Here is a 23866-nt window from a genome sequence, read left to right on the forward strand (position 1 = left end):
TTCTCCTATTGCCAGTTTTTCTCCGCCTTACTTATCAAAGATCAACATTAAAGCAAACATACTGAATGACAGAAGAAGGCATCTTGTGAACCCAACAGCTGTAAACCCTACGATGTGCAGATTAAATATAAATAACATTAAGAAGGTATACTGCCCTCTGCTGGGAAATGTAATATAGGCAGTCCAAAAATCATTGGAGTTCGGGTGCGTCAGCGAGAAAACTAATCAGAATCAGAATCAGAACATAATCAGATTGCATCCGAACTTTGTTTTTCAGGATAAAATTTGTGGCAGCAGAACCTGAACTGGAAAAGCAACTGCTGAACGGAGATGCATTGGTGAATGTTCGGATTTTATCATTTACTACACATAAAGTTAATGTAAAATATAAAACATTCACTCAGAGCTCCTCTGTCGACAATAATTGTTTTATATCCATGATTCACACTTTGCTTCTGCTCCGTGAAGCACAAAAAAGACATTTGGTGACCTTGAGAACATACTAAATGAAAAATAATACATCATAAATTAAGCTGAATAAAAGACTGAGAAACTAAGATGCACGTTTGCACAAAAGTTTTCACAAGAATCAAATGCAGGTGTTAAGAGGATTAAGAATTTATTAACGAGGGTAAGTTTTCACTAAGGCCATCTATATTCCAAAACTCAGTCTTACTTTAAACAATAAATACATATTATATATATTTAACTCACCACTTTTAACCATACCAAAACAGCGATTTACACATTGTCTTCAGACAACAACAACATCCAAAGAAAACATATAACAATAAATGAGAATGCAATTAAAACTTAACCTGGTAGCATGGATAATTATACAAAAATATTTTCTCTATAATTGAATTCCCTGCATGTAACATCCACGAATCATCCAACTGCTTATCCTAGTTAGTGTTACAGAGCATCTCTGTCGATAATTGCTGTTTTTAGAATTGCAGACCCTAGCTCTGGGCACAAGACTGGGGTACACCATGGACAGAATGCTAGTCTGTCATTGGACATATAGACAGACACTCCGTATCATCTATGGCTAAATGAGCCTTATGTTTGTTGACTTGCATTTAGCCTTAAACCCAACAAGTTATCCGGCTAATCAAGAAATCCTTCTTTGTGAAACAGGCCCCTGGACACACCAGTTAGCCTAAATGTATATTTTTGGGCTACAGAAGTAAACCCACATAACACAGGAAGACTAAGCAAATGCCACACACACTGAGCAGAGGTGGGATTTAAACTCACAGCCCTCACGGTGTTAACCATCTATGTACCAACCAACATCAACACTTCACAGATTCAGCAAGTCTCTCTTAAAAAATAAAAAATAAAAAACTTTACCACCCAACTGTAAGTTTCACAATTACATTTAACTAAACTGAAAATGTATCTATAAAGTTAACCTAGTAACAGTAAATTATAGGTATTCCAATACAAGAACAGTTACCTTTACTATCAGCTAATAGGCCCATATGTTGAACTTGAGGATTTCTGTCAGTTGGCACTTTCGGGTTTAAGTTAAGCAAGGAAAAAAAAAAAAACAGGCAAACATTCATGTTTAAGTTATTCAAATGAATTTCAATCATTCGGTGTAGAGAATATCAGTCTCAGTCATGGACAACCAGGGTAAGGTCAGGTTTTGTCAGAATAAATGAGAATAAGAATGAATGAAGAAAGTTAATTCGAAAACTGGCTTTTTAATACATCAAAAGGGGATGAGTTTTACAATTCCTGGTTTATTACATTTTTTCCTAATCTGAAATTTTATATTAGCGACAAGATCAGTTCAGCTAGTCGGCTGATCAATAAAATGAAGGCCAGTGTAAACTCAGAATGGCACAGAATGATATGGTTATTAGGTTAAGCGACTGTGTCAGTGATATTCTCGGTGAAGAAGGCATTTATTCAACATTTCGCCTTAGTGTTTATGTGTTTTTGTTTTGAGCAAAAGGTACTGTAGCTAACATATACAGATTTCCCACGTATGAACAAAACAAAATCTACCCAACAAAACAATTGACACACCTCATGTGATGTACTGATATCATGTTTACACATTAGCAGGATATTAATGACACAATCCATAGAACAGCTTGACAGTCATAGTGTATTAAAAAAAAAGAAAAAAAAAAAACAAAAGCAAAAACCACACACTTTGGGCAAGCGACAAAACTGAACATCTGTAGCAGCATCCTTCTGATACAGGGAGATCTTCAAGCCTCTTTCCTCTTGATTATGAGAGGGCCGACGTTATCCCCAGTTTCTTCATTGTGTTTCGTATGGGAACCGTCACACAATGGAAACTACGAGAGAGAGAGAGAGAGAGAGAGAGAGAGAGAGAGAGAGAGAGAGAGAGAGAGAGAGAGAGAGAGAGAGAGAGAAAGTAAGAAAGATACAGCATTAAAACCAAAGTCAAAATGAATGAACCTCAGCTACCGGAGACTAGATCATTTTAAATAACTTAAATTGATAAGATAAATCATATTATTTAAAAAAAATCTTCATGTATTCCACATAAAGATCTTGCTGGGCAAATTGTAAGCCAAGAATCTGCCTTCAGCACATTAATTTCAAGTTTCAAGTTTCACTACTCATATTATTCAAGTGGAAAAGTCATATATGAAGGAGTAAAGGTAAACACAGATGGAAGGTGATAGCCCTGCATCATCATTACCTTCTTTGACCTCCAGCATCGACAGTACACAGCCTTATCCCCGAGATCCTCTATGTCGAAGGCGTGCACCACTTTGGGGTTGTCCTTCTGCAGATCCAAGTTCACCTTGGACTTGCAGCACTTGTCTTTTGAGAAGAAGGTCTTGTAGACCAGGATACCCACAGCTGTAGTTCCAGCTGCCAAGGAGATTGCTGCGATCCATTCAGCTACAGAGAACACATGGGAGGCTCATTAAGAACATCATTCTTAATGGGAATGGTTAATTAGTGTTGACAAGAAATATAAACATAGACACAAGACCTCTAGATTGTTGTTAACTTTAGATCCTCCTCAGCCATTTCAGGCAGAAATTAATACCCAGGGATGTAGCAAATGTTATTTGTAAAATTGTAATTGATAGGTAGTTGCCAACAGGAATAAGGTGGAAGTGGTGGAAAATGCAGGATGTTGTCTTACTTTGTTATTCTAAGGTTATACGTGAACACCTTGTATACAGACACACAACCTGATAATACCACTATGTATTGCTCCCCAAATACCAGCTCATTTAATATAAACAAAGCTGTAAGAGCTTAATATTTTGATAATCTAAATGATTGTGTGTGTTCATATCTAGTTATTACAGAGCAGAGTCCCTTAAAAGCTATGGTTTAAATATTAAATTACTGATTTATATATATATCACAGGTGGTTTCGAAATGGCATAAAACCAGAATGTAATGGGGATGAGCTGAGCAAGCCCAAATTTCCCTAAGGGGATTAAAGTATAAATAATCAGGCCACAACAGGTAAAGCTTTTCCATTTTTTGTTTACGAAGACCATGGCAGCAATACCACTTCGCGCACCTAGGCGTGAAATCTAAACCAGTATTTCATAACCCCATAATTACGTTTATAGTTTCAAAGAACAGGTTTGAGACGTGTCACAGGTGGCCTAGGCTAGCAAGATAAAATATGTTCTCATAATCTGATGTGGATTATTTAGCTGGCAACTCACATCAGGTGATCATGTTAATTTCATTATCAATATTCAAGTAATCCGTGCATAATCGTTCAGTAGCGAGAAACCAGGAAGAAATAACCGGATAAATAATAATCCGCAAATATTCGTTGCAAGAGAAAAAAATAAAAGCAACATAAAAATGAAAAAAAAAGTGTTTACTTTTTTTCAGTATTTCTATATAAACACATGCACACAAGTATACTTACATTGTTATATGGTGATATTACATTACAGATCGATCAAAGCAATCAAACAGCACCTGAACATCTGGGTCCAGCACGGCCAGAACCATGATGATAGGAAACCATTACTTGAAAAACCTGATTCAATCACAAACCCGCTGTAAACTATACTATATAGGAAGTGCAATAGCAAACCAAATTGTAAAAGTTACTAGATTACTATGCGGTCAGACCAGCCCTACCTTTCGACATAGAATGTGAGCACATTTTCCCCGGTAATGTTCAACTTAGTTGATCACCCTTTTATCCTGACAGTGAGTAAGGTCAGCGGCTCGCAGAAAGAAACATCCGCATACGCCGGGTGTCACGTGACCCGAATGCGGCGCACGCTGACGTCAGGGCGAACGCGCAGTGTTTGCGATTCTTAAAGGCATAAGTCAGAATTAGTGGGTAGCCTGCTTGCAAAATGAATCAATGGACAAGGCATAAGACGACCCCGCGACTCAGCTCAGGATAATGGATGGATGTATGGATGTATGGATGTATGGATGGAAGGAAAAAAACACAAGACCACATTCACATTATACAACTTCAAGGTCTGGCTACAGTAACGCAGCGCCACAGAAAGAAAAGCCTGAGAAATGTCTAAGGCTTTACTTTTAAACATTAAAAAGCTGGGCCACGATGAAAACATTGTAAAGAATAATTACTTTGTACATAATTTACACAGTTACCAGTGATGACAAGAACTTAACTTAAAATGAATTTGAAAGGCTTCAATCCTGTTTAGCTGTTTGGCTGTGAATTTTATGTAAAAATTATGAATATTGTTACATAAATATTTTGCAATCTGTTCTTCTTCTTATTGTTATTATTATTATCATTATTATTATCATTATTATCATTACACCTTAAACGTAGGCCAATATAGTGAATGATTACGTTATATAAACGTCTTAATCTTTCCTCAGAAGCTAGACATAAGTATTAGTTTAACATAATTATTATAATTATTATTCTGTGCTATTTTGTAATATTTTATTCAGGAAATATTTATTAACAAAGATGAACAATTGCGGCATTCCCTAAAGAGTTAAGAAGCGTAACTAAAATGTAAAACTTCAAGCCCCAGAATGCACTAGTTTTTACGCTCCTCTGAACAGAAAGCGGAAACAAAGGAAACCAAAATTGTAAAACACACCCTGGCGATCAGTGAAGAGAAATAGAAATCATCGTCTTGCTTTTATCAAAGATTATATCTATACAGTGTATAAAGTACGGACATTTGGCTACGTCTGTCGACATGGCTTTGAAAAGAATACAAAAGGTAAGTAAATTTAACTACCAATATTAAAACGGAAAGATATTATGTGGCTATAGTTACAGGAGCCAAGAACTGGTATATGGATGGTCAGATGCTGTTGGTTATAAAATAATGGTGACCTTGCTGCTGTATGTATGTATGGAGGATTACTGTTAATCTGTAAGATAACTGCTGAAGTGTTTAATTATAACCATTATCCTACCTAATTAAGTGCGCCTTTTGGCCCTTGGTATCAATGTATAGCAGGCAGACCAGATATGGAAGAAAGAAATAAACGGCCATTATTATTATTTTCAAATCATCGTAAGAATTTATCATTACCACCTTTAATGTGTAGCCGATCGATAAATTGTTTATTATGATTATAGTGTTAACGCAGTGCTGTTTGGCTACTTCCGTGTGCCCCATAGCCCTGCACCGAGGTCTGGCGAAATAGCAGCTCTATTTTTTCATTGCCACCTCTCTTGGGATTTCCACACAAAGGCACGTCACGACATTATTGGGTTGTTAGTAGCGAAATTTGTGTGCTTATTTCATACAGCTGCATGGACTCCTACATTCTCCCTATTAATGGGCGCAGTCATTTTCAGATGATGTAATCCTACTGTCGATGAATACGAACATCCCACCTTAGATGTCCCGTCGCGTGTTTATTATACGTTATTATATACTTTTCCCATGTCTGGTTGTTAGTTTTCTTACTTATGGCCAAACGCAACTGCTTTTTTTAGTCTGGTATTTTTCCAGTAAAACTATCTTTGTTTTTTACAAAACAGTAGAACAAAACGGTAATGAATAACACGGCTGTGTTTTTAAAGAATAAATCCCGCTCAGCTGGCGGAGCATGTTTGCGCATGTTTTTAATCTAGTGGTGACGTCTGATCTCTGCAAGCAGGACACATTCTTGCTGAATGAATTTTTGAGAAAAACCGGAACGATCTGATTTTGTTTTTCAAGTTTATTTGGTCCTTTCCCTTCCAGGAGTTGCATGATTTACAAAGAGATCCGCCTGCCCAGTGTTCTGCAGGTCCAGTCGGAGAGGACTGTAAGCTTCTCATTTTTCTTCTTATGTAAAATGTTATAATATTTGATTCCCGGATGACTAAGAGATTTTTTTTTCTCTTTACTGTTTAGTGTTTCACTGGCAAGCAACAATAATGGGGCCGGTAAGTACTGCTGGGATTCATCGTGTAGTTTTAAATCAGAACATAATGACCCAAATTTTAACACTGACCGTGCTTTCAATCAAAATTAGAAAGCAGAGTGTCATTTATTAATTTATAATATCAAGTAATTCTCCTTTTCCAGCTATAGTTATTTATATAATTGCATCAGAAATAGTATGAAAATACGTTGGTATCAGATTGGGGATGATTTGCCTTCAGAATGCTAGAAATGATTATATTTAAATTGAGTATGATACTGTGTGCTTTGCCCTTCTACTGTTTAAAATGCCCAGATGTGTTGTTTTGCAGGGTGACAGTCCATATCAAGGAGGAGTGTTTTTTCTCACAATCCACTTTCCTACAGACTATCCCTTCAAACCACCAAAGGTTAGAAATACCAAATGCTTCCAAAATGCATTGGCGTTCTCGGTTTGACAGAAACTAACGACTTACATTCCTCCCATTTCATTAGGTAGCATTCACGACAAAAATATATCACCCAAACATAAACAGTAATGGAAGTATCTGCCTGGACATTCTGAGATCACAGTGGTCACCAGCTCTAACAGTGTCAAAAGGTCAGTCTTATATTAATATTGTGTGTGTGTGTGTGTGTGTGTGTGTGTGTGTGTGTGTGTGTGTGTGTGTGTATAAAATTATGTTTGCCGAACAAGTACATATTTCAGGCATGACATATAAAGCCTAGTAACACACAGTAGCCCAGGTCTTATTTTTAAACCCAGTTTTATTCAATTAAATTCAATTTAATTTATTTTTATTTTTCTATAATGCCTTTATTGTCAGTGTCACCCCAAGGCGCTTGACAGGGTTGTGCTGTGATACATTATAACATCATGGATCATTTATTAAATGATCCAACATGACCAACATAAATATATATATCAGATTCAAGGCATAAAATATTTAATCTGCTCTCGACTGTCATTGTGACACTTTGGCCTCCATTTTCAGCTGTTAGATTCATATAATGTCATAACCCAAACTGTTTTTTTTTATATATCATGTGTGCACTTACAAAGAGAAAGTATTTTTGGGGGAAAAAAATCTATCATCATCATTTTATCTTTTTTATAGTTTTACTGTCCATATGTTCGTTGCTCTGTGATCCAAATCCAGATGACCCATTAGTTCCAGATATAGCACACATCTACAAGTCTGACAAAGAAAAGTGAGTATGGTATTTAAATTTTTAATTATAATTGTTTGTCATATGAAATTGACTGAAAATCTGTTCTGCCTGTGTCCCCATCTGGGGAAATTAATATACTTACAAATAGTGCTGTCCTTTTAGTAAACAATTGTACACATAACAATCATTAAATTAAGCTAATTTTCTTATTACTTAGTAGTAACTTAAAACTGCAACAAAGGTGCCTGTTAACATGTATGAGTAATTTAGACTTAAATTTGTTTGTTTTGTTAAGTCACATTATTTTGGTGGCAGACAAAGTCTTAATTTTAGCCATCTGACTGAAAACACTGTCAGGTGAAATATATGCTAGTAGTGTGTCAGGCTTCCAAGTGATTGCAAACTGTTTTGGGTACATTCTTACTCAGAATGCCAGCCATCATATCAACAGCAAAAGCTATTATATAAAGTTCATTAGTTACCTAGTAAAATCTAAAATAAGCTGACACATCTGATTTCTCCATGCATGACTGAAATAAACTTTTATAATGCTATTTACAAATCTTTTGTGCTAAGAAAATATTTCTGTAACTACTAATCCAGTGTAGCTGAGCATTGTATTGCTCATTTGACTCATTTAACTTAATTTCCAAGGGGATGCAGAATTCGTTTGAAAAGCACTGCAAAACACTGGAAAGGTGTACTAATTAAAAGTTTAAATATGAAATTGCTTCTGAAAAAATGCTTTTGCTTGCTGTATGTATTATCCCTTTAGGTGTAATACGGTCTTTGTCATTTTTATTGTATTTTTTTTTTGTTCAGGTACAACAGACTGGCGAGAGAATGGACCCAAAAATATGCAATGTAAAAACTTAGCCAATAATTTCAAGTCACAAAGCACTGTAAATTCTAGAGCCTAAAAGCCCTTAGGTTATACTATTGAACATAATGTACTGTTAACATTTATCATACAAGCAATTTCAGTTGTATAAATTCACAAATGTAACATGTTTCTTTTTTCCCCTTCCTTAGTCATTGGGTCCATTTTTTAATTAAAAAAATAAATTATGCAGTTTTTACAACAGGCATCCATTAAGATTTTTTTTCTTTCTTTTCTGTAGGTAATTTCTTTTTTCCATTTAGAAATTTTTATTGTATAGTACAAAACTGGTCTGGATCTATTTTTATTATTTTGCATTAAAAATTGTATAAAAACTGCATATGTAGGTTTGTGTGAACATCTTTTATGTGAAGTGGGGGGGTGTGGTATGTGGATCAGGGGGCTAGTCTGAGTCTGTGGTCAGTGGTTCAAATCCCAGGGTCAGCAGAGTGATTCCACTGTGGGGCCCGGAGCAAGGCCCCTCACCCCCAATTGCTCTTGGGGCTGTCTGACCCTGCTGTCCCAAAAAATCAAAATCATAATTTTCAAAAAAGGGTGGGATTAATAAATGTAATGTAAAAAGTGTGTGGTAAAGGTGGCACTGTTAAAAAAGAGAGGGCAGGGGGATTTCAGGAAATACCCAGGATACAATGAAGGGAATTTATTTCATAACTATGTTGGGAATGCCTGTGGATCCGCAGAATGTACTAGAATCCATGGCTTTGGAAAGACAGGTCTGGTCGGACCCCCTCACCAAGAAATCAGTCTGGAAACCAATGGATGCGTCTTAGACTGTCAGAAAAAGGGTGCAGCCCTGGTACAGTTTTGTTCCCCCAGATACAAACAACATTAACGTACAACCAATGGCACACAAATGCTCCTTAGAGCCCAATTCTGTACCTTAGATTAAAAGGTACATTTATCTATGGCTACAATTGGCAGACCCTTGGGGGTACAACCCCAGTGACACGTAACTGTGCCCTCAAAAGTACTTTGGTACTAATTGGTACTGCTTCCTGACAGTGTATGGGAAAATATTTTGAAATGCTTGTATCAGGAAATCATTCTATCTATCTATCTATCTATCTAGATATCTATCTATCTATCTATCTAGTTATCTATCTAGATATCTATCTATCTACTACAGTGGATCTTTCTCAGACTTATCACGAAGCTGCTGGATTTCTTAAATGAGAAAGAGAGCTCATGTAATTTGGTTTGTTTTAGGTTGACTTTGTACAAAAATTCTTCTGTCATGTTCTAAAACTACGGAGACTTATCTCATTTTATATTTATCTGACCAGCCTAACTAATTAAAATATTATTCTAAATAATATATTATTCATGTTTTGAAGAGCAGACTGTCAAACCACCCATGTGGTGTGCGTGCGTGATAGATCTTACAAATTCTGAAGTTAACACAGATACAAACAAGAAACAAAATGAGAACGTAAACGCTCTATTATAAATGTATGCCTAGCATATAGAAATATTACATAGAGGACTGCAAATAATTATAAAATGTCACAAATACAGCTTCAGAATCTATTGATTTTCATTCAGAAAGAAAAAATAATACAAAAATAGACATACAGCAATGCAGCATTTTAAGTGGCAGAGCTGGATATTGCGAAAGTACCAAATGAATCGAAGAGCAGTTTACGTTCAGTTCAACTTTTCCCATAAGGCCATTTGATAACAACGCATAGATGTGCGACGGGATGGAGTTGAGGTTATAGAAACCGCGAAGAGTTCAGTTTTTTCATTGGGCGTTTCTCAGAAACCATTGAAAAATCATTGGTTCTACTGCATGACGTAGGCCAGATAGCGGCGCCTCGTACGTACATGTTTTGGCAATCTGAAGAGTTTAAAGGATTCATATAGTGGAAATTTCAATTTGAAATATTCGCAAATACTCGTTTGTCTGGGCCATCGTTACACGGTGTTGTGCACTTTTGTCAGAATGGAGGCGTATGAAAGTGAGGGATATCGGATTCGCAAATAATTCGCGGTTCGTAGACCTTTATTGGGACTGGCAAGTGTTTTACGGTCCATGCCGTATCCCGGAGGATGCGGGCAGCTGTACTCAGAACTACAGTCAACCGATCTGACGTTTTCTGAAGTATGTCTGCATAGATATACGTTTTCAAGAAGACATGGCTCTCCTCGGTTTAGTTTCATCTTGTAGCGGCTATCTAGTTAAGCCTCTGAGTCTTTTCTCGAGTGCGTGTTTAAGGTAAGTGGCAAGATGCATTAGGAGTCAGAAGAAATATTTAAAAGGTGTAGTCAGCATGACTGTGTATGCTGCATTAACGATAAAGGCCATCGTGCAAGATCCTTAAGTGGTAATGTACGCAGGAAGCGTTGATGTAAAGCAGTTAAATCAGTAGTATACAGTTAAGTGTAATATATGGTCACATTTTCTTGCGAGGTCGATATTGCTGCTAGCAGACCATCCCATTGCAGTATTTCTCTCTCTCTCGACATTATAAAGATGCATCGCCGTGGTTCCAGTAAAAGGGTTCAGCACTTCAGAGGGGCCTCCCAAAAAGCCGATGAACGGGTACATGTTTTTCGCACAACAGCAACGTCCCGTCATTGTCAGGCAGAACCCAGGTATAGAGCGATGCATTTTAATGTCACGGCTGATCAAAGAACACAAAATGAACTCGCATAGATAAAGGAATAATTAAAGTATCAATTACGTGTGTTTTGACGTAAAATTGTTATTTTAGTTGTCCTTTTTTACAGGATTTAAAATCATCGAGGTAACTCAGAAAATTGCAATGCAATGGAGAGAACTTACACCTGAACAGAAAAAGGTAAGATGTTTCAATTTGTTTGCGTTGTTGGATAAACTTGTCATGAAATATGCGTATTTTGTGGACGCTATTGTTGACACTGGAGTTATCCATTACTATGGCAAAACTAAACGGCTCACACCTGTATGTGAACACTGCAGATAATGAGAGCAGGTGGAAGAAATCAGAATGAATCTGACACCTCCCACTCCCGCAAAATAACTTATCATTGCATTTGGTTGCCATAACTTGAAGAATACATCACAATCGCGATTTTATTCAAAGCCCTTTGAGGAGGCCTCAGCTGCGGCCAAGAAGCAGTATAATGCTGAGATGGAGCGGTACAAGGCCCAGCTCAGTCCATCTCAGGCAGCAGCTCTCAAGGAAGAAAAGCGACAGAAACTGGCCAAAAAAGAGGCTGTCAGGAAAAAGAGGGTGAGTGAATTGAGCACGAATTCTGTGGAATACCACCCATTGCTGCTCTTTGTCAAAAATGTTCAGGTAAGAGATGAGTTTCAAAAGACCTGGTTACTGCTTCGTAATGTATGTAATAGGTATTTAAAATATCAATCAATTTAAATCGGTAAAATTGTAAGGCGATAAGGATGAATATGTCAGCTTAGACAGAAGCATAGTATCGTTACCCACAGTCCTCATGGGCGACATTTGTTGGAGACGTTTTGTACCTGTTTCATTTGCTTCATAACATTTGCAGGAGCTGACGAATCTCGGAAAGCCCAAACGACCAAGGACTGCTGTCAACATCTTTATGACAGAACATTTTGAGGAAGCCGAAGGGAAAACGATGGTGGTGAGAATTTCACAAGTCATTGTGTTGTTTTTTTGCGTTCATCACTCTCTCTCATTCTCTGTGAGTGGCACTTGTGTCGTACTCTTTACATCTAGCAATTTCCTCCGGGATAAATAAAGTTTTTCTGATTCTGATAGTTTCATTTCATTCTTTATTAGGAAAAGTCAAAAGCTTTGCTGGACATCTGGAAAAGTCTGAATGCCGCACAGAAACAGGTGGGTCTTGTCAATCTAACATGAATAATTTGACCAAATTCAGGCAAAGCTTGATATCAGTAATTAACATTGTCTCAATCTACGTCTATGCCTTTGTGTTAATAAGGTCTACCTGCAACTAGCACAGGATGATAAGATCCGCTACAAAGATGAGATTAAATCCTGGGAAGAGCATATGCAAGAGCTTGGGAGAGAGGACCTCATTCGACGAAAAGCTGCAGGAGTGAAACGGCAAAAAGAGGGTGGGCAGGGAAATCCAGAGTCAAATCCGCTAAAGCCAAGGTGACTGTGAAGCCAGGTGACAGTAAGGAATGAACTTAAATGTGACGAAATCCGTATGATTGAAGGTGAAAATCACTAGGTGCTAAAATGCTGAATGATTTTTTTACAGTCCTTTTGTTGCCGGTTGTATAACTATAATTGTTCTGTTTCAAGTCCTTAGCCATCATAAATGCCAGAGACTTAACCTCTAATATGCAATCACTGTTATCAATTATCCACACACCCCGGAAAGGCCAACTTACACTATGAAGTGTGGATTCAAAATTTTCAGATTTTTCTAATTGTCATTAAACAAAATGTAATGTGAAAATGTCTCATAAGCAATATAAAATTAAGAATCATCTGTCCCTGAGTTGTTATAAAAGCCAGTTGACATTAATTTTGTACTGACACTGTTTTCATTAAAGATTTTGATTTTACATTATACAAGCTATACTTTGTTTCATTTTTACTTTGAGTTCCATGGGGGGTAAATAGTATACATGAAATAATTATAAACATTTTCATAAGAGCTTCAGAATCTAAAGGATGATGTCATGTATTTGTAATCTTTCTCAAACAGAATAAATGTGACGATTGTCACTTAACTGGGTGGCTTTCAAATCAGCGAACTGATGTGGCATTTTCACAGGCAGTATTGACATCTCTCCATGGAAATGTTTTTCCATAAAAGACATCTGTTCAGCTTTCAATCCTGTCACAAATTATACTGTTTTTAGTAGTAGTTTTAGACCATGCACTGATTAATTATTTCTGTGAACCAACAGCATGGTTCCAATAACAGCTGACACTTTTATATTCTCCTCATTAAATCAGAAATTATAAGTCTTTAAGTCATTTTCGATATGGAATAATGTTACTCTAAATAATACCTAAACCAAATTTATGGTTAAAATATTTAGAAATGCTTATACTACATTTTATATTAAGGCAATGTACATGCATTTCGAAACATCAAGATATTTGTTATCTAAATCGTTAAAAACGTTATTGGTTTATTGTGGAAAAAGTCAAGAAAGTCTTTTCACGGATGTGGTAAACCAAAGCGTGCGAGACGTTGTTAGGCCATTTGACCTTCCCACAATGCATTTCATCGAGAAAATGCGCTGCCTGGCGGTCCCATAAGAGCGCTGTGGGGGGGGGGGGGCGCGGCTATAGCTGCCTTTTGATTTGCCGCGAAACAGCAGGTCACATTCAAATCGTCGGCTTTTACAATTCTTATGTAGAATTTATTTACAGCATTTTGTACATTATATCAGGCAACCGTTACGCTGAAAATGCCGACAAGAGGCGCATATAATGAACTGTGCTGAAGTGCATGGCCCCTTAGACCGCGCCCACAGAGATAACGTCACTCTGAACGTGCGACGCGGCGCGGTTCCTCGGCTCCGTCCGCGGGGCAAGACAACGTTTTGAGCGCCTTTTTTTTGTTTTTTACCTCCATGTCTTGTCAAAAACGGTCGTTGGGGGTACAAGGCAGCATTTTACCCAGATAAATAACCTTCCCGATTCAGTGTATTACTTTTTTGTAATCTAATGGTTGGATAGACGTTTGTTTTGAAGAACCAGAAAATGGTCTCCTTCAGCTTGATGTCAGTTGGGGCCAGCCTCCTGAGCAAGCCGCTGGGTTTCCTCACGGGCGTCTCTGTTTTCAGGTAAGACCCAGCAGTCGGTAGCTTAGCTTGCTCTATGGCTAGGCTATCAGACCGCGTGGGCGTCTGCTGTATAGATGCAATTTCCGATCTGGGGATATGCTCAAATCGTGTGACACAGGCTGAACTCTGGTGGCATTGAACACCGTCTTTGATGACTCTCCTGAAACAAATATTAAGATCAGGTCTGTTGACATTCAAGAAATGACAATGAGTACAATGCATTGTAATGATATTCAAATGACACTGAGTAGCACGCAGTGTAATGGTTGCATTATTACATGCTTTCGCTGTACACCCGCCCGCCTGTATTATTAGGATCTCCGCCGCGATTAAAAGTTTCAGCACCACCTCGGACGGTCCGCCGAAGAGGCCCAAGACCAGCTACCTGCATTTCGTGCAGCAGCAGTGGCCGGTCGTCTCCAGGCAGCATCCAGGTGAAGATGACTGCTGCATAGCAGGCCGGACTGGTCTTTAATTCGGAGCATGACGCATGATCTAGTTTTGCTCCAGGGACTTTAAATGCCAATAAGAATGTAAAAATTACACCGCGGTAAAGATAGTTTGCATTTACACTGAGTGATGACACGTGAGCAAATATATTTATGAATTGTTTCGCAAATCACGTTGTGTCAAAAACAGCATGGATATTGTGATTTATGAGGGTGTTTTCATTGTTAAGGTTTATGTGTAAAAACAGTATTTTTTTCCCACACGCTGACCTATGACTGACCACATTTGGTTTGGATTCACAAATCAGCCTGGTCAATATTAGCCTACTTTGATCCTTCTCGGTCACTTTTTAGGTAATTTGCTTTCAAATCTCCTGCAATTCCAATTAGCCATAGAGCTCAATGAAGTGAAAATGTGCAAAAATATGTTTGTGACTTTTTTTTTTCCACAAATCAGTTTTTGTGCACTAAATGCATTTTTAATGTGATATAATATTGGCAGATTTCAGGGTGGAGGTGATGGCATTCTAACTCGCAAATCATGAGTAGCAAAATGCAACTCTTTTCCAGTATACCTCACTGCACTGCACATAAATCACGCGGAATCCTGAATCACACTTTACCGCAGTAAAAATCTCATGCAATTATTGCCAATTCATAATAGGAATTAAATCTTTGTCTCTTCAGATGTGAAAATTGTTGATTTAAGTCGAAAGATCGCACAGCAATGGAGGGAGTTGACACCTGAGCAGAAAAAGGTAAGGCATTTCAATGTGGCAAATTAAGACGATTGAGTGTGTGATGGACTGGTGTCAACGACATGACTTTGGGTTGGGTATTGGGGAGGGTTGTGGTCTCCACCCATTTGAGGTGGTTGCATTGGCTGGTTTTGATTATTGGGGGGGTGACCACGCTCTCGTCCCCCTATAATTTATGCCCATGACTGGTGTCCTTTCTGGAGTGGGCCCCGAAATTATGCCCTGTGCCACCTGGGATAGGTTCCAGGCCCATCCTCCTGCAACCCTGACCAGAGTAAAACTCTAGAAAAATGCCTGGATGCATTTTTTATTAACCATGAATATTCTTTCCGTAATTTAATTTTTATTTACCCTTTAGCCTAAATGTGTTCATACAAAAAAAGTTCAAATTCACGAAACGGCAGGTGAAGCGTAGTATTAAAGATCTGACCCTCTTGCCCTGAGACTGTACATAAGATTTGTCTCGATCCGTGTCATTCCTGCAGCCCTTTGAGGAGGCGTCATCTGTGGCCAGGAAGCAGTATAATGCTGAGATGGAGCAGTACAAGGCGCAGCTCAGTCCATCTCAGGTCGCTGCTCTCAAGGAAGCCCGGAGAGTGAAGATGGCAAAGAGGAAAGCCATCCGCAAGAGGAAGGTGGGGAAAGGGGGCACCTGTGTGTGTGTCTGTGTGTGTGTGTGTGTGTGTGTGTAATTAAAAGGGTTTATCCACTGGGAAGGTCGCCTGCTAGCCTGAACGTATTTCCCTGAACATTGCAGCTGTGTTGGTTTGCATTCCAAGTTTTTCAAATGTATTTGGCTTCTTTGACATTCTCAGGAGTTAAAAAGCCTGGGTAAGCCCAAAAGGCCCAAGACCGGCCTCTTCATCTTCATAGCGGAAAAATACCCAGAAACCAAGGGAGCCACAATGCTGGTAAGATTAACCTCACATTACATACATGCATTACATACATTAGGGTGAGTATTGTTAGAATGGGATGCTTTCTGGAAAAATCACCTCGGTGTCCTGAGTCCCGACTTGATACCATTCTAAATACATTAATGCCCCTTGAACACTATATAGCAAAGTATTACTAAACACATATATTGACTGAAAAGTTTAACTGTCCCATTTTCACAATAATCACCCTACAATATTACAACCATGTTATACTATGTAATCTTCATAGAATGTACTGTGGTAAATTAAAAAAAAAAAACTTATTTTCTTAGACAAAGACAAAAACATTAATGGAGGAATGGAAGAAGCTGAATACCACACAGAAACAGGTAGGTCTTGAACAGAGATCTTGTGTGTGTGTTTGTGTGTGTGTGTGTATTTGGCTTATTTCACAAAGTCACAGATTTGCTTAGGAAAATGTCATCCTTGTTCGTCCATCCATAGGTATACTTGCAGCAAGCCGAGGATGAGAAAATTCGCTACAAAAACGAAATGAAGGCGTGGGAGGAGCACATGCGAGAGATCGGAAGGGTGGACCTGATCCGGGGTTCCGTCGGCCGCGTGAAGAAGACGGCCTCCCGCCAGAAGCCGAAGATGAAGTCCACCGTGAAAACTATCAGGACTAAGGGGACTGTAAGAGCAGCAGGTGCTAAGACTGCAGCCACCTCCGCTGGCAGCAAGACGGTGAGGAAAGGGAAAGCTGAAGAGTGACGTCACGAGGGGACACGCTGGGGCCAGAAAGGAAGGTTCCACCCTGAATAAAACCACTCTGCAAAGATGTGCTCCTGAATATTAGCATGCCTGGCTATTACATGGCATATGGCATAAGCCTGTTTGAACTAGTGTCGTAACGGATCAGTACACACAATGCAGATTTGTAAATAATGGCAAATGAAGACTTTTTTCTTTTTTTCTTGTACTTCCAGTAGTCAAAAATACTACAACACAGTATTGTTTAAAATGTGTCTATTGACATAACCAGTATGTAAAAAAAAAAAAAAACTGATTTACTAGGTAAATGCATTTAGTATGTGTTTATGGTTAAAACGTCACATTTTTCACGTCTTTCAACAATGTAATAAATAACTATTTTCTACTGAATGCGTTTCACACAAATATTCTCAAACACGATACATTTTTTGCTACTTTTTTTAAATGGCTAGTTGTGTGGGTATCTAGTACAGGTAACCTGCTGACTTGTACGAACTGTGACACCGCTGCATGCCTATCCGTTCCCTGGGCATGCGGCAGAGGAGCGCGCCACGTCCTGCAAAAGCAGCTCAAAGTCCGGAGAGCACACCAGCTTGTGCTTCACGTTTCCCAGGACACTCATTTCCCCGGTGAGGCCTTCGGATAAGCGGACAGACACGAGTTGCTGCAAAAATGCCAAAAAGATGTCAAATTCTAAGCTTTACTATATTAAAACTTTATTGTGTATTGTGGTGTTTAAGAAGGTATGTTGTCTCATCTCCTTAAATTGTTAAATGTAGAAGAGAAGTGTCTGTGAGATATGCTCTTGATCAGTGTTTCCCAATCCGGTCCTCAGGGACTCTCATGTTTTTGCTCCCTGCCAGACAGTCCACATTTTTGCTCCCTCCCAGCTCCCGGTATTGGGAAACACTGCTCTTGACAGACCAAGTGCTTGTACCTGCAAAAAGGAAAACGCTGCCCCTTCCGAAACGTCCAAGGCGACCTCCCCAAGGAGCAGCTGTACTTTGCCAGATTTTCTAATCTGCAGTTTTCCTATGAGTCCCTCAGAGAAATCCGACAGAACCGGGGGTCCTTCTTTCCCAACTGGATCCTGTCGAATAAGATGAGTTCTGAGTATGATTCTGAGTAATAAATGTGAAAATGTCGAACTGTGATGGTTAATGTTTATAAAATTAATAATGTCGGTCTGTGTGATTGGACCTCGGCTTAATGGGCAGGTATGATGGAGAAACTCACTCGCGCCTTTGCTTGAGCGGCTCGTTTCAGATCTTCCGCCTTGCTCTCCTTCTTGGCGGGTTTCTCGGCACTTGCCGCGGGCTGGCCGGGCATGCTGTCCGGGAGCTGGATGAACAGGAGGGCCTCTTCGTCGCACACACTGAGCCGCTGGAAGAGCTCCGCCACACTGGGCTGCTGGGGGGCCGGGCTGCACTCCGCTGCTGTGGGGGGCTGCTGCCTCTGTGCCTTTGTGCCGGCAGCTTTCACGCTTGTACAGTCAAACGATGCTTCTTCTTTAACTGAAGAACAGTGCAAGAAGCACTTTGGTCACTGCAATCATCAATTCAGTACTGATGCATGTCCGGAGAAAACAGTGATGTACCAAAAATTAAGTTTTGTTCTATACATTTGACATGTACATTTTTTTGTGTTAGCATTAGGTTTACAGCACCATAGCTTTTAAGGTACTTAGAATATTCTGGGTTCACTGTTTTGTACTGCACTGTATGCACTGTGTGTGGTTCAGTGGGTTGGAGCTCGTTGCCCGTCACTGGAAGGTTGCTGCTTCGAGCCCTGGACTCGGCACAATAGTCACATCTCTATTGGGCCCTTGAGCAAGACCCTTAGCCCCCTGGAATGCTTCAGATGTGCCAGATTAATCGCCCGACCCTGTGCTCAGACCCCAAGCTGTGTCCTAACTGTATATGTGTGTCTCTTGAAAGACGGCAAGATGTGATCTGTGGAGAAAGAGCATTGCAATGTATCTGTACTTCTGCAAATGGCAAATTAAGGGCCTTTTCATTTTACTTACTGCAGGCCAGGATAAAAGGCTGAGAAGATAAGTGGATGAATAGTATTGGGACTTACTATGGGTGGTGGGCTCACTGGCATTGAAAAAATCACTGGACTTATACAGTGGCAGTTGAATTGGTCTGTTCCTTGCATCATTTTTCAGACCTGGGTCATCCAAAAACTATTAAGACGGAAAGGAGGGAGTCATATGGACAATAATGACACAGGTGTTTAAAATAAATGGTAATTTAAACAGAAGTTAAACAAATACAACAGATACTCCCGTGCTTGTAGCACGAGTGAATTCTGGAGCATCTGAAGCAAAGGTGACAGACGGCATCCGAAATGCAGCTCCTCACATGCTGACAAATTTTTCACCGACCAAAGCATTTCGGAAGATTCTGGCAGACGAAACCGCTATTTCGGATTCCTTCTGCCAGGCTAAGCTCAAATGGCCTCCAACGCTTGTCTCCCGTCACCACGGCCACGGCTTACGTCGTCCCGATGGAGCTTTTGTAAAATCTCGTCCTCGTCGTCTTCTGAAGTGCGTTTCTCCTTTTTGATGCATTTCAAGACGGGCGAAAGGCCAGACTCGCTCAGTTCTGTTCTTTCCCAGCTGCCTGGGAAAAAAAAAAGCTCAGTTAGGAACATTCATCAATCCAACTTCCAACCTGGGGCCTGGAGCCTGTCCCAGGCTGCAAGGCAGGGGAACACCCTGGATGGGATGCCAGTCCATTGCATGGCACACACACACATGTAGGGTAAACATATCCTTATGGGGACCGCTCATTCATTCAATGGGAAAAATGCTAACATTAACTATGACAACCTTAACCCCTACCCTGCCCTAACCATAACCATAAGTAACCTAACAAAATACAAGAGTTTTTGCATTTTTAGTTTTTTTTCATAGCAGTCACCGATTTTTATAAAATAGAGTTTTCCCTTATGGGGACCAGGAAACCGGTCCCCATAAGGGGAAAAAAACGGATATTTATCACGTTATGGGGACATTGTGTCCCCAAAAGGATAGGTAAACCCGCTCACACACACACAGACACACACACACACACACACTCAGGGGTACACTGGCAACAGAAAGCAGCCTGGGAATTTGCTGTCAAACGGCCCCATAATTTCGCCAATAACTAGGGGTGGGGTCTCCCATGGTATAATTTGCTGACAACTGAGGGGGGGGGGGGGAGTCTTCTAGATAGACCAGCCCACTGAGAAATTTCTACCTTCAGGCTTTTGTACAACACGAAAAATTCCACACAAACATCTCTGAGGTTAAAAAAATATAAACTGGATATGTAATACACACTGCCCCAGTCAGACAACGACTCATTCTTCACTTCGAAATGTGTTTACCTATTTTCCTAAATGTATCAGCAGGACCTTGTTCAAATATGGAGTGCGACTGAATAGTCTGTGGTCGTTCTCTCCTCCTTCCTCTGTGCTCTTTCGATCGCTCTTCCCGCTCTCTCTTTTCCTTCTTCGGCGCTGTGTGAGTTTCTTCCTTCAACCTCCAAATGAGATTTATAACACTTAAAAGCAGTATTTTTCCATGTTTACAAGGTAGTACTATTTGACATGTACCATAAATATTAATTGAGAATTTTGTTTTTGTCACATAATCCCAAAAACATTTCCATGTTTGGAGCCAGACTGTTTACTTTAGGGACTGTTAGGGAACATTTTGCAGTAGGTCTAGTGTGTCATACAGGGATTTAAAAATTTAAGACCCCAGAATCCATACTTACTCATCTTTTGTTTTCCTAATGGAATGCACATTTGGGACAAATGTTTTCTACAAGTGAAAAAGGAAAAAAGATTGAAGACTTTATAAGCAAGAATTAAAAACTATTTACACACAAGCAGACGTCTTAGTGCTTATCTGTGATTAATATGTTCATCTACACTAACTGAACTGCTTTCAACTTTAACCTATTACTTTTACAGTTTTCTACTACATTTCACAACATTATTTGTACATAATAAAATAAACCTGTCCCACACCAGTATAAATAATGCACCCATATGGCGGACATATTTTCTTTATTTATTCGAGTATATTTTCATGCTCTGGCGGGTTTCCTTCTCCAGCTGTAATGACTGACCCTCACGGTTGGAGTTCAGGTTTATCTATCAGCCACAGGAAATGGTGAAATGTGTGCACAAGGATGCTAACCTTCCGGCCAGGCTCACCTTTTTAAACCCGCCCAAGGTCAGGTCTCTGGAGCGCAAGGAGCTCAGTCTGCCTGGAGGGGGAGGAGGGGAATTCAGGGACGTCCTTCCCGGGAGACTTCGACCCAAAGGGAAGCCCGGTCTGAGGGCAGACGCCGACGTGCTGGGACTGTTATCGACATCGCGTGGATCGCTCATCCTTTAATAAAAATATATAAATGAAAATGAAAAAGCAATAAAGCTGCAAAATTACCGGCGCGCGGATATACTTTGCATGTAGTCTGTTGTGCAGGGGCGCGCGCCTTGAGAGATGGTAGACTATACATCATCTTTTGTACGCAAGGCGGTTTTTTATTGCAAACCTAACGCCAAAAAACTACTTCTAACAGCGCAGTTATGTTGTTTTGTATAAAATCCGTTCAACGCGGAAAGCAACATAAATTTTACAAAAATATATAGCTATAGTAAGGTAGCTAGTCTCAACTGTAAACAAGAGCCTCCATTTTGTTCGCGGGATATAACAAATGCATTTGCGCCTGCAAGACATTTAACGAGATTTCCCGTCGTCATAGGTACAAACACGTCAAAATCTGCACACAAATGTCAATAAAAAGGATATTTGTGCATGCAATACGTACATAATTCACATTTACATCTGCATTGTGCATTAGCAGCGCCTCTCAGCTGCACTTCCTGAAGTGAACCCGCGATGGCTACGGAGTATTTACGTAATAAACTATATTATGACGTCCTGCAGTAACTACATAGGAGTGAGGAGTGCGAGAATGTCAGATGCAGTGCGACCCGGCATGTGTGTTACAGCAAAAGGACGAACAGATATAACCTTAAGTTGTTTCTGTAAAATGTGTTTAATTTGGCCATCATAGACTAATTCTTTTTAATAAACCACATGGTGGCAGTATTTGCTAAGGTGTTCAAGTCGACATAAAGAAATGGTTACTATTATGAAGCGAAATCGTTTAAAGCATCGCAAGAAATGTCCTCAGTTTATAAAAGCTTCAGTTCACGGTCGTAAGTAAATTCGTATATTAATATTTTAAATGAATAATTATTTCATGGTTTGTTTCAGAGATCTTTAGATGTTTCACAGTTCTTCGGACAAATTGCTACAGGCACATTTAAATGACAACACCTTAATGCCTGAGGCAGTGCCTAAGGATAAAACCTCTGTCAACAATTCAAATCAACAAGAGATTCATCTCGTGGGAAGGACCTTTATCTTTTTATAAGTTTGCATTTAGATATGCAACTGTCAATTCATTCAGATGGTAAGACACCTATATGATGGCAATACTTTCTTTATATTAAATTCTGTTAGAAATATGGTCCTTGTTTGTTTATGTGGCATATTGCGGATATCAGGAGCCTATAAGTGAAATAAATTTGATAACAAAAGTAAGCTCTAGGATGATAAGACCTTTCGGGACGGATGGAGTACACAGATTTGAGGTAAATGGCAAATTTCAGTCCCTTTAAAGTTCCAGTACAGAACTGTGCCCGATTGACTGGGGCACCATGATTTCAAGGGCCCTGAGTGATAGGGGCCCTAAAAATCTAGAACATAACTGGATTGATCTGGGTTGGGGGCCCGATATGATAACTTTTCTTTGTAACTATTTTCCTTGTAAGATTCACATAATCCCATTTTCTTTACATTTGTGGGATGCTGGTTATAAACCCAAATAAACTGAAGGGAATTTCTCTTTAACAAATATTGGCACTTCCTCTGATCCCTTTCTCTACTTCTTTACATGCATCTCTAGCAACTAACTGATAACTAGTAACTAAGTTTTTTTAAATCCTGATTTTAGCAGCCAATCCCATAAAAAATATCTAGGTTACCACAGTACTCTCTGATCAGTACACACTAACCTTGTGTTCAACCTCTGACCAGTTCTCCCAATTTGTATTATTTTAGTTGTTCTTACTGAACACTTACATAATTTAGGGCATTACACTTTATCCATTTATACAGCTGGGTACTGCTTTTTTCACTCAGTTCAGGTTCATTACCTTCCTACAGGGTCCAACTGCTGAGTACAACCTGGACGCCAACCTTTTTTAGTGATTACCAATGGGCCCATCTGCTACCATGTGACCTTTCTAAATATATATGTAAAACCCTGTTGTCCTACAGCAGAGTCTTCTCCATCTAACTTTTGTCTCTTAATGGTCTTTCTTTATCAGAATGAACAGCCATCGTTTGTCTGGATAATGAAGCATCTTGCCGGATTTTGATGCACTGATGGAAGTTTCACAAAATTCAGTTTGATTCAGATTTGATTTGAAAATCATGGCTTGCCTGCATTTCTGACATACCTGCATACTGGGCATGTATGGGTTTAATAGTGTCCTACAGTATTGTAATATCTGTGATGTGTCTTACTTTCCAAAACACGGTTTTATATATTTTATTACTTTCCATTTTAGATTACTTATTATTATAGTATTCTCTGGATAGATAATATAAGAAACAGCAAGTCCACAAGTGACTATATATGTTTTCCTTTAATTCTGCCTGTTTTATTCATAATTTAAAAAAAAAAAATCCATATTTTAAATTGAACCGTACGTGTTCAGACCCTCAGACACGGTTTAAAACTTCTTTTGTGGTTCTATCAGAGTTGTTGCTTGTTC

The 23866-nt window shown here is 39.2% G+C and overlaps 5 protein-coding genes and 1 long non-coding RNA gene across 6 annotated transcripts; 3 read left to right on the top strand and 3 right to left on the bottom strand.

Moving 5' to 3' along the window:
- Nucleotides 1-1692: 1692 nt before the first annotated feature.
- Nucleotides 1693-4257, bottom strand: cisd1 (CDGSH iron sulfur domain 1). The gene is made up of 3 exons (XM_023830840.2): nt 4117-4257; nt 2690-2895; nt 1693-2318 (listed from the first exon to the last, which is right to left on the bottom strand). Exons 1-3 carry the CDS (start codon nt 4139-4141, stop codon nt 2229-2231), a joined length of 321 nt encoding a protein of 106 aa, XP_023686608.1. The 5' UTR covers nt 4142-4257; the 3' UTR covers nt 1693-2228.
- Nucleotides 4258-5025: 768 nt separating this feature from the next.
- ube2d1b (ubiquitin-conjugating enzyme E2D 1b) lies at nt 5026-8734 on the top strand. The gene is made up of 7 exons (XM_023830838.2): nt 5026-5201; nt 6180-6243; nt 6333-6364; nt 6674-6751; nt 6837-6942; nt 7460-7553; nt 8337-8734. Exons 1-7 carry the CDS (start codon nt 5178-5180, stop codon nt 8380-8382), a joined length of 444 nt encoding a protein of 147 aa, XP_023686606.1. The 5' UTR covers nt 5026-5177; the 3' UTR covers nt 8383-8734.
- Nucleotides 8735-10100: 1366 nt separating this feature from the next.
- On the top strand, nt 10101-12932 carry LOC111853726 (transcription factor A, mitochondrial-like). Its single transcript, XM_023830958.2, is given in 8 exon segments — nt 10101-10630; nt 10889-11010; nt 11146-11216; nt 11481-11630; nt 11911-12006; nt 12165-12221; nt 12328-12451; nt 12454-12932. Coding segments are annotated over 8 exon segments (783 nt in total). The 5' UTR covers nt 10101-10550; the 3' UTR covers nt 12537-12932.
- Nucleotides 12933-13641: 709 nt separating this feature from the next.
- LOC111853725 (transcription factor A, mitochondrial-like) lies at nt 13642-17404 on the top strand. The gene is made up of 7 exons (XM_023830957.2): nt 13642-14158; nt 14474-14592; nt 15295-15365; nt 15851-16000; nt 16181-16276; nt 16576-16632; nt 16748-17404. The coding sequence occupies exons 1-7, from the start codon at nt 14076-14078 to the stop codon at nt 17012-17014; spliced, it is 843 nt and encodes a 280-aa protein (XP_023686725.2). The 5' UTR covers nt 13642-14075; the 3' UTR covers nt 17015-17404.
- LOC140581294 (uncharacterized) lies at nt 13986-14566 on the bottom strand. The gene is made up of 2 exons (XR_011984351.1): nt 14437-14566; nt 13986-14318 (listed from the first exon to the last, which is right to left on the bottom strand). It is a non-coding gene; the product is annotated as an uncharacterized lncRNA (long non-coding RNA).
- Nucleotides 16936-22042, bottom strand: LOC111853724 (DNA-directed RNA polymerase III subunit RPC4). The gene is made up of 9 exons (XM_023830956.2): nt 21847-22042; nt 21230-21407; nt 20785-20831; nt 20393-20547; nt 19517-19641; nt 19097-19202; nt 18251-18528; nt 17952-18104; nt 16936-17678 (listed from the first exon to the last, which is right to left on the bottom strand). Coding segments are annotated over exons 1-9 (1194 nt in total). The 5' UTR covers nt 21849-22042; the 3' UTR covers nt 16936-17528.
- Between the last annotated feature and the right edge of the window lie 1824 nt (nt 22043-23866).

Source organism: Paramormyrops kingsleyae, chromosome 20 (genome assembly GCF_048594095.1).
Source record: "Paramormyrops kingsleyae isolate MSU_618 chromosome 20, PKINGS_0.4, whole genome shotgun sequence".
NCBI classification, from domain to species: Eukaryota; Metazoa; Chordata; class Actinopteri; order Osteoglossiformes; family Mormyridae; genus Paramormyrops; species Paramormyrops kingsleyae.

Coding starts and splice junctions, on each gene's coding strand:
- ube2d1b (XM_023830838.2), top strand. CDS start 5,178: ATGGCTTTGAAAAGAATACAAAAG. Junction 6,244..6,332: donor AGGTCCAGTCGGAGAGGACT/GTAAGCTTCTCA, acceptor TTTACTGTTTAG/TGTTTCACTGGCAAGCAACA. Junction 6,752..6,836: donor ATCCCTTCAAACCACCAAAG/GTTAGAAATACC, acceptor CCATTTCATTAG/GTAGCATTCACGACAAAAAT.
- cisd1 (XM_023830840.2), bottom strand. CDS start 4,141: ATGTGCTCACATTCTATGTCGAAAG. Junction 2,896..4,116: donor CTCACATTCTATGTCGAAAG/GTAGGGCTGGTC, acceptor TGTTCTCTGTAG/CTGAATGGATCGCAGCAATC. Junction 2,319..2,689: donor GATGCTGGAGGTCAAAGAAG/GTAATGATGATG, acceptor TCTCTCTCGTAG/TTTCCATTGTGTGACGGTTC.
- LOC111853724 (XM_023830956.2), bottom strand. Junction 19,203..19,516: donor AAAAGCTCCATCGGGACGAC/GTAAGCCGTGGC, acceptor CCGTCTTAATAG/TTTTTGGATGACCCAGGTCT. Junction 17,679..17,951: donor CAGCGTTTTCCTTTTTGCAG/GTACAAGCACTT, acceptor GCATTTTTGCAG/CAACTCGTGTCTGTCCGCTT.
- LOC111853725 (XM_023830957.2), top strand. CDS start 14,076: ATGGTCTCCTTCAGCTTGATGTCAGTTGGGGCCAGCCTCCTGAGCAAG. Junction 14,593..15,294: donor CGTCTCCAGGCAGCATCCAG/GTGAAGATGACT, acceptor TTGTCTCTTCAG/ATGTGAAAATTGTTGATTTA. Junction 15,366..15,850: donor TGACACCTGAGCAGAAAAAG/GTAAGGCATTTC, acceptor TCATTCCTGCAG/CCCTTTGAGGAGGCGTCATC.